General features: G+C 34.5%; 1 protein-coding gene across 3 annotated transcripts; it reads left to right on the top strand.

Annotated features, from left to right (window-relative positions):
* The first annotated feature begins 905 nt into the window (after window positions 1–905).
* ppm1a (protein phosphatase, Mg2+/Mn2+ dependent 1A) lies at window positions 906–17,135 on the top strand. Of its 3 annotated transcripts, none has more exons than XM_023352858.1 (6): window positions 906–1,276; window positions 4,206–5,059; window positions 5,159–5,276; window positions 8,330–8,441; window positions 8,561–8,618; window positions 8,739–8,953. In XM_023352858.1, exons 2-6 carry the CDS (start codon window positions 4,223–4,225, stop codon window positions 8,739–8,741), a joined length of 1,128 nt encoding a protein of 375 aa, XP_023208626.1. In that variant the 5' UTR covers window positions 906–1,276; window positions 4,206–4,222; the 3' UTR covers window positions 8,742–8,953. The 3 variants fall into 3 exon arrangements, with proteins under 3 accessions (XP_023208626.1, XP_023208625.1, XP_005801158.1); XM_023352857.1 differs by having other exon boundaries at window positions 8,710–8,953; XM_005801101.2 differs by lacking the exon at window positions 8,739–8,953 and adding an exon at window positions 15,407–17,135 and having other exon boundaries at window positions 907–1,276.
* Window positions 17,136–17,483: the final 348 nt, after the last annotated feature.

Below are 17,483 nucleotides of genomic sequence, written 5' to 3'. Positions count from 1 at the left end.
ACTCAAAATATGTTTAACAGAATGTTAAAATATTACAAAAGACCAGTAAACTGTATGGCCACATTTTTGTTTATTTATTAGGCGGAACAGGATATGCATTCAATACATTTTGAGATTTCTTTTGCAAGAATTGTAAGATCAGCCTGTGAAGAACGAGCATCTCAGATCCTGAAGCTCCTCGCTCCTTTTCCAGATTCTCCAACCTTCATTTCCAAATAAAGTGGTTAAATCAGCTGAAAAAATTACTTTAGACAGCAGGGAAACAGAACAGCAACGAATAACAGCTGTAGTTTTTTTATACAATCATTTTTCTACCACACTTTTTCCTTCCACTAAGCTTTACGTTAGTTTGTTTGGATACAGAGCTCTTTGAACAGCCATCTTATTTTGCAGTTTTAGTAATGTTATCAGAAATACTTAGACCAGCAGCCTGGTTCTGGTTCAGCCCCTCCTGCTGCCTCTTAACCTGACTATTAGAGACAGACAAGTGGGAGGGTCAGCAGCAGCAGCATCTCCTGATTTGGTGTAAGACAAACTTGCATGTCCAAAATAATTAGCAATTTGTTAAGATAAGGAAATAGAAACTACCATGATGTGCACAAATGATACCTTTTTGTTCAGAAAAATGCACTTCAGCAGTTAAAAAACAGTAATGTTACGTCACTCACAGGGTTAAATCTGCCTACACGAGTAGGCTATGTAATACCAATCAAGCATTGATTTAAATACATTTTGATTTTTACATTACTATTTTCACCACATACATATAAAAGTGTGACATTGTGGTTTAGATGTAGCGTTGTGTAACGCTCTCCGTGCACATGGGTTGCAGCAGAACAGCAATGATGATGTCATGTTTTCGAATAGACGCAGTCTGGAACATCCGGGTCCTATCCCCGTGGCGTCTCACAAGCTAACGCTAGCTACCGAGCTGTCAAGCTGTCAAGTGGAGAGGCTGGGGCAGACGGTTCAGCTTCCCTCCCTGGCTTGGCCGTACACTGATTCTCCCCCTCAGAAACACAAGAGCCGAGCTTATTATTTTGCTCAAAAGCTGAGATAATGTAATGCAAAACGGGAGCGCGTAAAGAGGGAGCACAGTTCCAGAGTTTATATGCACTGAGTGTTGAGTGACGACAGTTCACTGCTAGCTGTAGGCTAGCTAGCTTAGCCACCGCTAACCCTTACATTTCGTCGTTGAACACCTTCTGGTGGTAACTGCGGACACTCGGTCCCTATTGCACATTTCGTTGTTGTCATCTGATAATTTCTCTGCTTGGTAAGTAATTTTTTTACTCTTTGGCCGACAGCTGCTGGGGGATAGCCGGGCAGTTAGCACTCCATGCTAAATTAGCGTATCGACGTTAGATTAGGCCAGCTTTGGCGGCTCTGTCTGCTTTAACGTTACGTTAGCACAACAGGGTGAGAAGGCCTGTCAGAGTTAGTGGAGAGGGACAAGGGTCAAGGGCCGCACACTGGCAGGGCTGTTTGTTTATCTGATTCTGGGCTAGCCCTTCATCCAGCGGGCCTAACTGATCCTGACTGAACTGGGCCAGTATGGGAACCAGTTCATGCCACCACAAGCGGAACTGTGGTATTTGAGCAGGTTGTTACCAACAAACTGGTCACTCAGGTAGCAAACTCTAGCCTCAGGGTTGGACCCATGTCTGTCTAAAAATTAAGTCGATCACCGGTGGAGCGAGGCTTGTCATTTCCTCAATATTCAACTTGAATACTTTAGTTTCTCTGTGAGATTTTGAATGTTTTCAGCACCGACAGCGTTCCTAATAAGTAGTCAAAATGTGAACACATGTCTACTATTTTTAGACAGAACAGAGCTTTGAATTCAACATTCAAGATGCTAATCTGCTGCCACAGATGGATCGGAGACGTGTTATTTGCTTTAACTCACTTCATACATTAACTACACTCTACTACTGTAGACATAATACCTATTTTATTTCTCTTGACTTAATATTTGAACAGCTGATCGAGTTTCTTTCCAAGAACGATAACTAATTATAGGCGTTAGCTTTCAGGAGTTGTGTGTCAAAACAATCAACCGTCTGCTGCCATAACATACTTGGTCAGGAGGAGAGGTTGCTGCAAAGTCAATCAGCTTCTTTAGATTAATAACGTTTTACCAACTGGCTTTTTGAACTAAATTCAATTACACTTTTTGAATTTATGTAATTTAGTTTGATTTGGAATCAATTGGAATCATTCTTTCTATTTTTTGGAAATAAATTGAATCTGACTTGTACAGCAATTTGATATGACATCTGTTGTGAATTGGTGGTATGCTAAGAACAATTTTAGTTGAAAATGTATTATTTAAAATTTTAAAAAGCATTGAAATAACTTAAATGATGCCAAGATCATGAGTGTAGTCAAAAAAAATCGAAGCCATTAGAGTGTTTAACATTTTAAGCCATTTATGTCCATCAGGTTACATTAAAACCTGGGAAAAATAGAGATGCACAATCACTAACAATTTATATTGTTCAAAAATATTGAGAGACATTACCATAAAATCATCTACAAATGATCTTTGATGAATATTCTGCATTTTTAGTGGTAAAAATATGAGTTCCTTTACTCATTAAAAAGGTTGAACCCTATAATATAGATGCATCATTTAAAAACAGTAACAAAGAATATTCTACCTAAGACGGTAAGCATGTGTTTACATATAAAATAAGTGCATTTTTTTTTAGAATATGAGTGTTTGAAAACCCAAGCTAACGGACTACTTGGTTGATTTTAAAAAGATAAAATCTACTTCAGGTAAATCAAAGATGGTTAACATCAAACTATGAAATTAACAGGAGTGAAAATAGGATTACAAAAGATATTTCAGATATTTTAAGTTTATTTTCTGTTGTCTTTGGAAATTTTAAAAACTTTAATTCAAATAAAAGCTCTGTTTTTCAGGTGATAGCACAGGCAGTGGTAGTTATTAATAAAATAATTGGTGTACAAATGACAACTGGAAATTCACTCCTGAATTTTCTCTTTTTTTATTGAAAATGTGAATCCTCTTGGTTGATCAGGTGTGTTTAATAGGCCTTAAAAAATGCCAACAGTTTAAAGTTTTACTCCTAAATAAAAACAGCAACACTTTTCATGTCGTTAAAGAGACATTTCACACATGAAATTTAAGAAACACATTTCAACCTTTGGTTTTCTGTGTGATAAAAAGCATTTATGATGAAAGCAACATTATGTCCAAACAAGCTGATTAGAGTTGAATCTCTCATCTGGAAGTTTTGCTTCTGTCAAACATGTTGCGTTATCCTGGCCTTATTCTAGCTGCAGAAAGGGAATGCATAGCTTAGCTGCAGCATGACGGCTAAGCTATGCATACATATGGCACATTGTTTGCGAGAATGCCATGCTACCTAGGCAAAGCTGGCCTTTAGGAAAATCTGTCCTCCTCTCTGGCTCCTTGGATGTTGTCTTTGGTGGTGTATGGATTACCCACAGGATTAAAACAAACTGCAAGCTTTCTGTCATTTTAAAAAACAGTCTGGATGTTCTACACTGCCGGGATGTTTCTGTATGGTTATGTTGTTAAATGTGTGGACACATAAACATATGAGATGTTTTTTGTTTTCTTTAGACAGCAGTTTTGATGCTTTCCAGTTAGGGTTGAAACGATTAATTGTGATTAATCGATTATTGAAATAGCCGTCAACTGATTTAGCAATTAATTAATCGGTAACTGGAGAATAGGACCTATTTTTGAAAGAATAACATGTTTAGAGCAGTAATTAAACCAAAACTGTGCAAAAAATATACATTTTGCATCTTTTTCTGTAAATATGTTCTACTCAGTACTCTAAGATGTTGTTTTAGCTTCACCTGATTCAAATATTTTATCAAGCACCTTATGCTATTCAATTATTATGAAAAAAGTAAAAGTATTGTTTTAGATGTAGATGCTTTATTTTTCTATTAAATGATGATTCACTAAAGGAGTGTCATGTTGTTGCAGTTTGCTTTATTTTATTATTTATTTGAATTTTGTTAATGTATTTCCAATACCGTTTTAAAAATGTTTAAGCGGTCAGATAAAAAATCTGCAGAATTTGCCAATTTTTTAATGCGATTAATCGTCAGAATACCCGATTAATCGCACATTTTTAACACATTTTGATGACAAAATCACTAATCTTTTGCAACGTTTCACTGAATCTGTTTTTCAGGTTGTTGGAGGGACACAATGGGGGCATTTCTGGACAAACCAAAGATGGAAAAGTACAATTCCCATGGCGAGGGTAACCACCTGAGGTATGGGCTGAGCAGCATGCAGGGTTGGCGGGTTGAGATGGAAGACGCACACACTGCGGTGATTGGTCTTCCCCACGGCCTCGACCCCTGGTCGTTTTTCGCCGTGTACGACGGGCACGCTGGCTCTCAGGTAGCTAAGTACTGCTGCGAGCACCTGCTGGAGCACATCACTAGCAACTCAGACTTCCAAAGCGCCATACAGGAGTCCACCAGCGTGGAGAGCGTGAAGAACGGCATCCGCACGGGATTCCTACAGATCGACGAACACATGCGAACCATCTCGGAGAAGAAGCATGGCGTGGACCGCAGCGGCTCCACCGCAGTAGGTGTGATGATCTCACCAAGCCATATCTACTTTATCAACTGTGGAGACTCGCGGGGCCTCCTCAGCAGGGGGGGAGCTGTGCACTTCTTCACACAGGATCACAAACCCAGCAACCCGTTGGAGAAGGAGAGGATCCAGAACGCCGGCGGCTCGGTCATGATCCAGCGAGTTAACGGCTCCCTCGCTGTGTCTAGAGCCCTGGGTGACTTCGACTACAAGTGTGTCCATGGAAAGGGCCCAACAGAGCAGCTCGTTTCCCCAGAGCCTGAAGTGTACGCGATAGAAAGAAGCGAGGGGGAAGATGAATTTATTATACTTGCTTGTGATGGCATCTGGGATGTCATGGCCAACGAGGAACTCTGTGACTTTGTGAGGTCAAGGCTGGAAGTTACAGAGGATCTTGAAAAAGTCAGCAATGAGATTGTTGACACTTGCTTGTACAAGGTATGACACGTCCGCCAAACCTGCACCGACATGTTAACGCGCTGCCTGGTTTATCCTTGATTTACGTTGCTGCTTTATTATTTATGTATTTTTCCACAGGGGAGCCGGGACAATATGAGTGTTGTGTTAATCTGCTTTCCTGGGGCCCCAAAGGTTTCTCCAGAAGCTGTGAAACGTGAGGCGGAGCTGGACAAATATCTTGAAGCCAGAGTAGAAGGTACGAAACATTGATATAATAAAAACCAGAGGGAGGGAACGCAAAACTCAAGCAAGAGTAGCACTAAAATAAAAAGTGGACATGCAAGAAATTACTCAAATAAGAGTAAAAAAGTACTGAGTAACTGATTAAAACTTGAATAAAGTCTCAGAAGAACCAAAATATAAAGTTATGTGGAAATTTGACTATTTTAAAGGCCAAACTGAAAGAAATTCATATGAATAACATAATAACAAAATCAGGCAAAATAAACATTTTCAAAATATTATTTTTGTTTAATTATAAAACTTATAAAAATAACAAAAACTTTAGGTGTGTGTCTGGTGAAGTCTAGGTTAAAACAAGATTTTTATTTATTGAGTGAAGTTACTCTTAGTGAGTAGAAAATCCCCAAATTTTATTCAAGTAAGAGTAGAGATATTCCATAATAGTTACTTAAGTAAAAGTATAAAAGTATTTGATAAAAAGGCTACTCAAGCACTGAGCAACTGATTAAAACTTCAATAAATGTTTTAAAATTATATCATCAGACAAACAAAAATATAAAATTATGTGGAAACTTTGGTATTTCTGAGATGAAAATAAAAATTATTCATGTAAAGTTTTGATTAAAACTTGTTTGTATCTGGAAATTTTACTTAAGTAAGAGTAAAAAGTACAGCAAAGTAAAAATACTCCTAAAAATAGTTATTTTTCCCAAAAAGTTACTCAAGTAAACTAGTTAGTAACTAGTTACTACCCAACTCTGATATTAATAATATTTAGTCTTAACAGCCTGAGAAGTTTGTTTCTCATAATATAGAGATGAAAACTTGATCCTAATGTTCCTTTATTTGGAGGAATTAATCTTTATTAATCTGACACTAAAACTGATTTTTTTAGGAGGAAAAACCTGCATTAACAGATATAGAAAACATTTTGATCCACATATATTTTACTGTATTTGTTTGAGACATACTGAGTTAAAAAAGGATTGCAGTTTTTCTCTTTGACTCTACACGATCGGTAAATTGATATAAACGTAAACTGCTTCATTGAGTAAAAATTGGTTCAGCATTTGTTTCTATTACCTTTGCTGAAATCTTTGCTGTTAATAGAGAATGTATGGTAATTAAAATTTATCATTTCTTAATGTTTTTTGAGATTTAACAGTAGGTCAGTGTATTTATTTCGCTTTCTCATCAAGCTGTGTTCAATTTATGCATTTTGATTTATGGTTATATGTTGAGGAGGATATTTAGAAATGTACATGTGTAAAATTGTCAGTTAAGGATTAGCATAGACTGAACCGAACCACCTCTTTAAATCTTTTAAAAATGTTTAATTTTTATGAAATCTTAACTTATTGCCTGCATAAATCGTTTAAATACTAATAATGTGATTTCTGAGGCACTTTTAAACATGTACGTCTATTAAAACAAATGTTTTTATAACTATTTAAGGCATTGCTTTAGCTTCACTGGAAATGCGTCACACCATTTCTCTAAAGCTAAGGATCGTGACCAACTGATCACCCAAATAGATTACACAAATACCAGAGCCAGGGGGGCATAGCAAGCCGCTTCTCTTATCTTTAGCATCAGATGTAGCCGCACCTCGTTCAGTCTGTATGTGAAAACAAACTTTTAATGAGCTGCAGGTCAGTTTTCTGCTTCAAACCCTCATTTCCTACCAATTTCTCTCCATTTTATCCCTTTCTATGTCAAGAAATAAATCAATAACGATATACGTCTGGATTTACTTTGTCTGGATTCTTCTGGTGCAGAATTATGACACTTATCTGACATCAGTGGCATAAAAGACAGATAAAATGCAACATGACGCTTTGAATGCAATTGGAAACATATCTTGATTCAAAATAAATTGGATTTTTAAAATTTCTTTTGGTGGAAAGATCTGAATTTAGCCTTGAAAAAATCAGATTTAGGTCACATTTAGCTACTGTGTGAACCGTATCCTTGGAAAACTGAATGTAACTGCTTTATTACATACTTTATTTTTAGCAGGAAAGTAATAAACGACGCATTGCTCAAGCAATATTCTCTTTGCATTTTGGATTTACTATGATCTTTTGAATCATTTTTTTATTTACTTAATTCCCTGCGTAAGAATGACTGGATCTCATTTTCAGTTGGAAATAATTTACACCTAAACATTTTGGCCAACATGTGAGAGCATTAAAACAATCTTAGTAAGAAGATTTTTCTATATTAAAAAAAAAGAAAAAGTAGATTCTCTCTTCGTGATTTGATATTAATAATTGGATATGCAAAATCGGTTTATACTCAGGAGGAGCAGGGCAGATGTCACGGTCGGACAGCGGGGAAGCGCCGTGGGGCGAGGTGATGGTGTCTTTCTGAAAGCACAAAAAGAAAACCTCGTAAAAGTGCACAGTGCGACTCTGCTGAATTGCACACAGACTAAAAAATGTATGCAGTTTAAATGACCCTGTCTCTTAACACCGCTGGAGGATTAAACAATCAGACCAGGAGCATAAAAATGTAATCTGTGAAGTATGTGGAAGAGAGGACATACAAGCCGTTTGCTTTACCACCTTAAAACGAAGCATGCAGCTCACTGAATACCAGCAATGCAGCTAACTACAAGTTCCAGTCAACACTGGAAAGAAAAATCAGGATTTGACACAAAAATCCATTACAATATAGCTACTGTGTTTCTAGATATACATTTTTCACTTATTTATTTAACTTTGATTTAACAAGGTAGTCACTATTGAGATAATGCTGCTGCCTATCATTGCCAGGTCTCCTTTAAAATCAGATTTTTTTTAAGGAGGACCTGTCAGTGATAGGCAGCAGCATAAAACAAAACAGTTACAAACATTAAATACAAATAACATCCACAAAAACAAGTGTTAAATATTTTTGTATTTGTAAAATATATACAAATATGTTTGATTTTTTTTCTGTTTCTATTGTATGTTTTATACAAATTATATCGTAATATGTATCATTTTTGCATGCCACCCATCACAATATATATTGTGATATTAATTTTATGCCATATCGCACATTCCTGTGTTTTTCTTATAGAGATAATCAAAAAGCAGGGAGATGAAGGCATCCCAGATTTGGTCCACGTTATGAGGACGTTAGCGTCTGAGAGCATCCCGAACCTCCCTCCTGGTGGAGAGCTGGCCAGCAAGTAAGCGATACCTTCTGCTATGATAAACTGGGCTTTTTGTTATGATATCCAATAAATTATTATCTTAAAAACAGGATTTTTTTGTTTTAAAATGATTTGTTTTACCCTTGTTTCTGCAGACGAAGTGTTATTGAAGCAGTGTACAACAAACTTAACCCGTACCGAAGCGATGACACTGTAAGTATCCAGTTCTTTTTGCTCTCTGCATGGTTGTGATTGTGTGACCAGCAAAGCTCAAAGTCTATCTGTTGCATGCTTTTATATCTAGGAAGATCCACATTTTTCTTTTAAACACAGTGATTCATGGGCTGGGTGATTATGGATTGACGCTGCAACAAGATGATCTACAGTGTCTTAAAACATTCCTAACCGCTGAACCACAAACCTTGGTGAATTTTATTGGGATTTTATGCGTTGGAAAGCACAAAGTAGTGCATGGATGTGAAGAAAATAAAAATTTGTATTCAGTCCTCTATGCTCACATATCGTTAAATAAAATATTGTGCAACTAACGACTTTCAGAATAGTTTGTTCATTTCAGAGGTTTGTCAGAGAACAAATGGCATCATGGAGACCAAAGACGTTTAGGTTATAAACTTTCCAAGATTTAAAAGCCTCTTGAAGCACCCAGGTGGGAACTGAATAAATGTGTTAAAATTATTGATACTCTGATTCAATATTAATATTTGTATCGGCTTCAATATCTAAAAAAACTCAGGTATTGTGACAGTATGTCTGAATTAGATCTATTCTGTCTAACTCTATGCTTTTTCTGAATGATGTCATGCTTTATTACTTATTTTGCATTATATTTCTGAACCATTTGAAAAAAGGTTTCTTTGTTTACATGTTTGACCAGGATAGTTAAGCTATTGTTTCAGTTTCTTTATCATTTATTTTACATTGACTGAACAAATTAAATTTGCGTTGGTTTTATTTATTTGACCAAGCTTGTGAAGCTATTTTTTATTTAAGTGTTCTCTATTTGTGCAGTAATCTATCAAATAAATTTGTAATTCAGTACGTTTAAAAAAGAAAATGTTTTAAGTTTGTTCAGCACTATTTTTCTGCATCAGACCGATATCCACCAAATCTCAGATATCTTTATTGGTATAAAAGTGTAAAAAATAAATCGGTGCATTCCTAGTTTAAACGGCTCAGTCAAAGTCTAGACATCCTAGAATCTGTGGCAAAATGAGAAAATTATTGTCTCTAGAGCTAAAAAACGGACAGAAATCCTGCAGCAAAAATTGGTTGAACAAAACATTGATAATTATTCATTGTTTTTCTTTCACTTCTGCTTGTATCCCAATAAAGTACACTAACGTTTGCAGTTTAAATGCAACTAAGAAAAATGCGTAAAAGTTCAATACTTTTCACGGCACTGTAAATCAGCATTTAACCAAAGCATTAATTAATTATATTTGTATTTAAGGTTCGAGTTACACCACTAGAGTGGATCATGTTTTTAAATGTGGTAATTAATGTTTGTTTAAATACCTGTCAAACCAGATGTGTTGTGTTGCATAATTTCGTTACGTTTATTGGGTAACAAAAATATTGAGCCATGTGTAGTCTCAATTAAATCTAATTTTCATATCTGGAACAATATTAGAGAAAAAACTTCATTTTATGATGGTGATTTTCACATTCCTGTCCTCCTTTTCTGACTGTGTGGTTAAATTTTTGCCTTCTTTCCTGAGCTATTTGATTATATTACATAACAGGTTTCTGAGTTTGATAATGTACATGTATAAAAATGCTGTAAAACATTTAAATATAGCAGAAGAATCGGTAATATCTAAGCATGACAGTCTGTTAATAAGAGCTCTGTGGAAATCCCAAATAGATTATTTACCTTAAAGTCCTCTCTGCATTGTATAGGCCATTCTGGATTAATTACTTGGCTTTTCTTTAACCTTGTGTTCGTTGGTGCAGTAATTTAGTAATGGTATTTTATGGAAGAAATAACTTCCATAAACTTTTGGTTTTAAATATCCTTTATCAGTAAATGCATCTGAATATGATTCATTAAGAAATGAAAACGTTAATGTGTTTAAAAATCTAACTTTATGGGAATGTACGTGTAAACTTTCTATGTTTAAGGTCTGCCAACTACTAGTATTACCATCTGGTTATAGAAGTTAGAAGGAGTTAACATTTTTATAATAAAACATAGTAATATAATAATATAATAAAACAGGGCGTGCTGTGGTGGCGCAGCGGGTTAGCACGCCCCACGTTTGGAGGCCTTAGACCCGTGGACGTCGCGGGTCCTGACGACCTCTGCCACATGTCCTTCTTCAAAAAATGGCGCCGGCTCAGCTGGCTGCCTGCAGACACAGCTCCTGTCGTGTGCTGTAACTGCGAAATAATTTCCCTGCTGGGATGAATAAAGTAAAAATTATTATTATTATCATTATAGCTGAAATGGGCAACATTAACAATAATAACATTTAAAAACATACTTAAAAATAGCAATTTTATTCCTGAAACACTGCACACTATAAAATTTGTCCAAAAATATATTTTAAGATACGATACTTGTCAAGAACATACAGAGCGTAACCTAATAATAACGGTGACAGAAAAAGCAGGAGGAGCTGTCGGTTACCAGTTACTATGGTAACCGCCAACTGCCAAGAGCAGCATAACAGAACTTAAAACACCAATAAATGTCTGGAGAAACAGCTTGTTGACTAAACAAAATAAAGGCAAAGAATGAATAAACAATTTTATACAAACTTCACATTTATAATATTGTTGAAATAAAATCCTGCCACATATGAACTGTAACAATAGAGGCTCGAGCATACGACTGTGTGGTACTCCGTGGTGCACCACACCACGATTTGTTGTTTAGGTGAACAAATTGAATAAAGTTAAATAAAAATTTAAATATGTAGATTTCTGTAGATATATATTTCTAGTTTTTCTGCATGTTTAGCCTGGTTTCTTGTCCGATTTTAGCCAATTCCATCTCTTTTATTCTTAAGACATAAAATAATAGTTAAAAAATTTAGCAATTTCTAAATATTTTGATTTTAGGTTTGAATCCAACAGAAATGAAGGAATTACAAGATTTTTCTCATTTACAAATTAAAATAACCTTCCTCTAATGTTTATTACACTCAGAAAAAAATCATAAAGGTTTTTTTGGCTGTTCAGATTGAAAACAGCGAGTTCTTGTGTTTGAGGGTTTCTGCAACTCTTATAATAATGAGAAAACAACTTTGTGAAGTCTGTGATGTCAAACATCAGACATTTTGTATTTAAATACAAGAATTTGAACAAACAAATCAACACAACCAATTAGAGATGCAGAAAAAATATTATATAGAGAATTGCAATTCCTAGTCTTGGGAGATTTGAATCAATTTTACTCTGCTTAACTATATTTGAAATAATTATTTGATTTTTTTTTTCTTCTAAAGCCATGCTAGCCTAATACTTGGAAATTAAGTTGCGTAATTTTATGCGCAAACCTACTTTTATTTAAATATAAACTGATGCAGTTTGATACAGTATGGAACCTTATAAATGTAATATTTGTTTATCGTCTTTTCTCGTCAGTCGCATAATTTAGACAGACTCTCTTGATCGACTGAATAGAAAAAATGGTTTCTAAGTTAAAAATAGTTTCTGAACTGAATAGTGACCCTAAAACTTTGTATGAATCACACACTTAAAAAATAATCCAAGCAGACCAGTAAACACTGTAGGTGGTGGAGTTTATTACATGGTTGAATTAAACCCTAAATAAATGTTTTTGCTTATTATGAGCAGACATTAAATTTTATGCCTTTGTGTGTGTATTTGTTTTTTTATCTGCATTTCCTAAGAACTTCTGGGGATTAATTTCTAGGACATTAATCTAAAAGTGTCATATACATTTAAATTGGTCAACAGAATCTGTTTGTGTTCTGGTCCAACCCGGTGAAAAACCTGAAACCAATCAATGTTGTAGGAAAATAAATTATATTTTTCAATGTTTAACCCTCTGATCACCAATAACAGCTGAGCCAGATAAAATTATGTTAAATCTGTCAAATTAATAGTAATTTAACAGCTCAGTCCTCAATAAGAGCGCTGATGCTTCTTCACAAGCTTTAAGAAACTTAACAGAACAAATGTTTTATTCATGTTGAAAAACTTGTATGTATTTTCAATGCTATTTTGATATCCACTCCCTCTTCCTCAAAATCTAATCTGCTTCTAAGATGATCGCTTAAAAAGATAATGTTTTCTTTCTGGTTAAAATGTGAGCAACATTCGCCCCGTTTGGTGGATTTCTTGTTGCTCCTGAAGCAAAAGTAACCAGAATTGTGTAAGAATCATGCTGAATGTGTTATCAAGGTATTTTTGTTGAATTTTCCATCAGTTTGTTGTTTTTCCTCTGAATACTAATGCTTTGGTCTAACCTGTTAATCTTGTCTGGTTCCTTCGTTGAATAGAAAATCTTCTTTCTGCGCTCCTTGTGGTGAAATCTTTGTTGGCAATCCTGATCTGTGTTTAAGTTTAAGTCCCATCCTTGTCTTCTTCATCAAATTATTTTTTTTCTAATTCTTTAAAATTTTCTATTTCTAGTTTCTCTACTTTGCTGCAGTTTATTTTTGCATTAGCTGTTAGAGAAATATATTAGTGTTATAAGAACAAAACTGCTGCTTAAATCTTTTTACATTTAACCTAGCGTTTTATTCTCCTGGTCAACAATCACAAAGAGATGTTAACACAGTGAATAATTGAAACATTTTAGTGGTTTATATGAAATTGTTTTCTAAACATGTCAATTTAACAGGAAGAAATAAAAGTAAATGTTAGCAAAATTTCAGCTATAAGCCTGTAAACATTATAAATTTGGTTCCTTTTACAAGGTGCAGGATATTTTAGCAGGTTTAGCTGTGAAAAAAGTTCCTCAGATTTGTTATTATTCAGATTAACTTCTTATAAAACTGATTATTATTATCCAAAGTTTTGAGACTGAATATTTCTTAAGAATTAACCTCTTTTTTGTGTGTTGTTGCTCTTATAAGGGCTGCTTCTAACAATATGTCAACAACTTTCTTGATTTTCCTGAAGTATTTTTCTTTTTTTTAGATTTTTTTATGATTTTTTCTTTTTCAATAAATTTTTTTTCACCCCTCACCAAAAAGCAAAACACTTAAATACACTCAGCTCCTTCAGACTAGCCAGCAGCAATTAGCAAACACCTCGTGGAACTGCAGAGCTCCTTACAGCAGCTACTAATCAGTTAAACTCTGGTAAAAATGCTGCTAAATAGAGGAGACATGTTGTGATGACTACCTGATGCTGAGCTTCTTATACAGACAGAGGCTTAATTTCAAGGTGTGTCATATCAAAGTCATATTTCTGTTAAGTCATATTTGATATATGTTTTCATAACAACTAAAGGTAACATAGTCATGCTATAAAATGGCTCCTTGTGCCTGGAAAACACATAACACCGCCCATTTAAAGACAATATTTATTTGAACTTCGAATTCAGCTCAGTTCTACAACTATATTATTTTATATTTATTTACGAGAATACAATCATAATATTACAAGTATACAGTCTTACACCAATAGTTGGAATAATTTGAGATTGAAGTTGTAAAATTAAGAGGATGAAGTAGAACTTTTATGAGAATTCAAACATGGAAAATAACAAAAAATTCAAAATAAATGTTTAGCATCTTATGAAGTTATACTTTGGTATACGTTTTACAGATAATAGTTAACACTTAATAGAAATACCAACAGAAATACTAATCTTTTAACAAATTAGCATGAAAATATTATCAGTAGCAGAACTTCAAAACCTCAAATCTTAAGCTTTTTCTCTTAATTTTAAGACACTTTCTGGTAAACTTGTGTCTTTTTTCTGCTAATATTGTGAGTAAATTCTCGTAATTAAACAAAACATCTCGTAGCCTGTCTCTAATACTCCATCGTGCATGATTGGAATAAAAGCCACTTTTTGAAAATAGTTTTTGTTTTAGAAAAGAAAGCGAGAAAAAAATTTATTAGTGTCGGAATGTGTTGAAATTAGATTTTTTTTTAAGCCAAATCACCCAGCTCTATCAGTCTGTCATAATGTTTATGGCTGGTAACCGCAGTGGGCGGCATGGACATTACGTTTTATCACAATATTTTGTGATACTATAAAAGCGAGGATTATAAATATTTAGGTAACTGTATGGCTGTAATTGCGTGTCGCAGCATTTAAAGCCCCACAAACACAATTTCTGCTATGAAAAAACATTCCCGTTTGTAATGCGTAGGTCCGTCACAATAAACAATAAATCAGTTAATCACATGATAAATTAAAACAAACTCAATAATTTCTTTTTGCCTGATTTATCGTTTTTCTCTTTCTACCAAAAATTGGATGACAACATTCTTCAGTCTGGTGTTTTGGTCTAAACTAGACCTTTTACATAATTCAGTTTATTAGTTTTTTGTTGTTGTTTTGTTTATTTATTTAGGATATTTAAAACGTCTTCCAGTTCCAGTGTTAAATGTTTGTTGGAATTTAAAGTTTATTCATCTTTAAGAATGTGTTCTTTCATTATTATGCCATTATTACTATTACATTACTTTAAAATTGTCTCAAAACAACAATATTATCATTTTTTGCAATAACTTCTACAATTTATTGTCCAGCAAAATTAGTTATCCTGACAGAAAACTAAATAATCATATTTTCACATACTCTCTTTGAGCAAACAGTGGGGAAAAAATACAGATATTAACTGGAATTTATCGTGACAACAATAAATCAAAATTTTCATTAGAAGAAATTAATCCTGATGAATGATGAACATAAATTTGTGTTAGAAAGGGGAGAAACGTGTTTTATTTTTGCACCGTTGATGCCGGAAGCTGTGCGGGTCTCGGTGGGGATCTGGAGGGTGTACAGCCAAAGTCTGAAGGGTTTTTCCTTCCTCTCCTCTCTTGTCAAGGACTCGGCATCTACAGACGACATGTGGTAACACACCTTCCTACCACTAACACAACATAGAGTTTACAAACCACCATCCTCTCAAGACCCACTGCAGCTCAGCTCAGCAGTCTGTCTCTCCGTCACTCTGAGCTTTTGGTTTCTAAGAAGGGAATACATGGGAGGAGGAGGAGGAGGAGGAGGAGGAAAAGAAGGAGAAAGAGTTGCATGCACACAAACCTGGAATAGTGCAGCACCAGTCCACTCTGGAGTTCAGGATCCCCACCATCTTGTCTCCCTTTTTATGTTCACCCTCCTTATTATTCTTCTCTTAAAGTAATCCACAACAAGTGAGTCCACAGGTTTTTTTGTTGTTGTTTCTTTTTTAATAATCCGCCTGAATAGTAAAGATTTTCTTTTGCTGTAATTAATTTGATTCACATTTCCTTGTGTGTTTGTATATTTCTGTTTTTGTGAAGTGCAATTGTCCTGTACAAACAGCCTGTATTTAATGCAGCTTGATTTTAAGTTTAAGAATGAGAGAGGGAAAAAAATGAAAGAAATGGAAAAAAAGATAACTTTTTATGCACTATCTGCCTTTTTCTGCTCTTCTGAAATTCAAATGTTTATTCAGTGAATATTACCGCAGCGTCTGCAAGGCACAATGTCTCTGCTTTTTACTTTCTTCTGCAACACTTTCCTGTTTTTCCCCTCCGGTTAGTCTATGCTCCTTTAAGAAACGGGTAAATTGTATAATTGACAGCACAGTAAGCTCTCTATATCAAACAGTTGATATCCTGATCAGTTTTGTTTTGATTATTTTACTTTCATAACAGGTTTTCTGTACACACTCTAATAATAATAATAATAATGATGGCAGTTTGACAGAACGAAGTGGAAAAATCGTTATTTTTGTCCATTTTTAAGAGGCATTTACCGACTGGTGTTGACTGTGTGGATAGATGCTTGCAGGTGTGTGTGTGTGTGTGTGTGTGTGTGTGTGTGTGTGTGTGTGTGTGTGTGTGTGTGTGTGTGTGTGTGTGTGTGTGTGTGTAGATTTTTGTATGGAGCTGGAGTTTAAGGGAAGAGTCGCCCCCCAGAAACCGCCATGCTTTAACTCGGAACAGCTTTGGATAAAAATATATAGATGCTGTTATTCTGTAATGAACTAAGTTAACCCAAATTGGCCTGAATTTATAAATATATTGTCATATTTAGAAAAACTAATTCCTAAACATCCAAGTAGACCACTATAGGTGCCATATATTATTTTTAATCTTTATTACAGCCTTTGCCAATTAATTTCTGTGGTTTCCTTGTCAGATAATTTGATTTGAACTGTTTTAAGCACTGATTTTCTAGGATTAATGTTTTAAAAAGAGAAACCATTGGCTCTTATATTAATAAGACTATTTATTTCTCCTGGTCTTTATGTGAACCAAGAACAAATGCATCACTTAAATCTGTCCTGCTTAACCATAAACCACAGCAGAGAGTTTGCTGCTGTTTATGTGGGTAAATTTTTTTTTAATATATATAGATATATATTTCTAATTTCCCCCAGAAAATAACTAAATAATTCACTGACTAAACATGTATTTAACAACACAGTAGATGTATTTCTTGAAGAGAAATGGTTTTATTTCAGATTTCTGCCATTTTCTTTTTTGTCTTGCATTGTTATGATTTTTTTTGTATGTATATAATATTTCTGGCCTAATTTTTTTGAGGAATAAATCATTTCGCTTGAGTATTTTTTTTAAATGCCATTTAGCCTAAATGTGAAATCAGCTTTTCTTCTAATCATTTTGTAAATGTTTCATTAATGTAGAACAGAGTAATAATTTACTAAATTTATAATCCTTAATTTATCTTTAAAAGAAAACAAAAAGACAATCCTAACTACTTCACCACATTTCTGTTTGTGGTGAGTAGTTAAATCCTAAAAATCAGACTTCAAGCTGCTTTCCTATTGTGCTTTTGTGGCAAAAAAATAAATAAAATAAAATACCCGCCAAAGACCTTACTGATTCGACAAAAGGAAAAACACAACAACCGAACTCCTGCAGTGTAAACAAGAACCACACATTTTAATTTTC

The sequence above is a fragment of the Xiphophorus maculatus genome, chromosome 19 (genome assembly GCF_002775205.1).
Source record: "Xiphophorus maculatus strain JP 163 A chromosome 19, X_maculatus-5.0-male, whole genome shotgun sequence".
NCBI classification, from domain to species: Eukaryota; Metazoa; Chordata; class Actinopteri; order Cyprinodontiformes; family Poeciliidae; genus Xiphophorus; species Xiphophorus maculatus.
The sequence above is the reverse complement of the archived record's forward strand: the minus strand, read 5'-3'. Positions and strand labels throughout refer to the sequence as shown.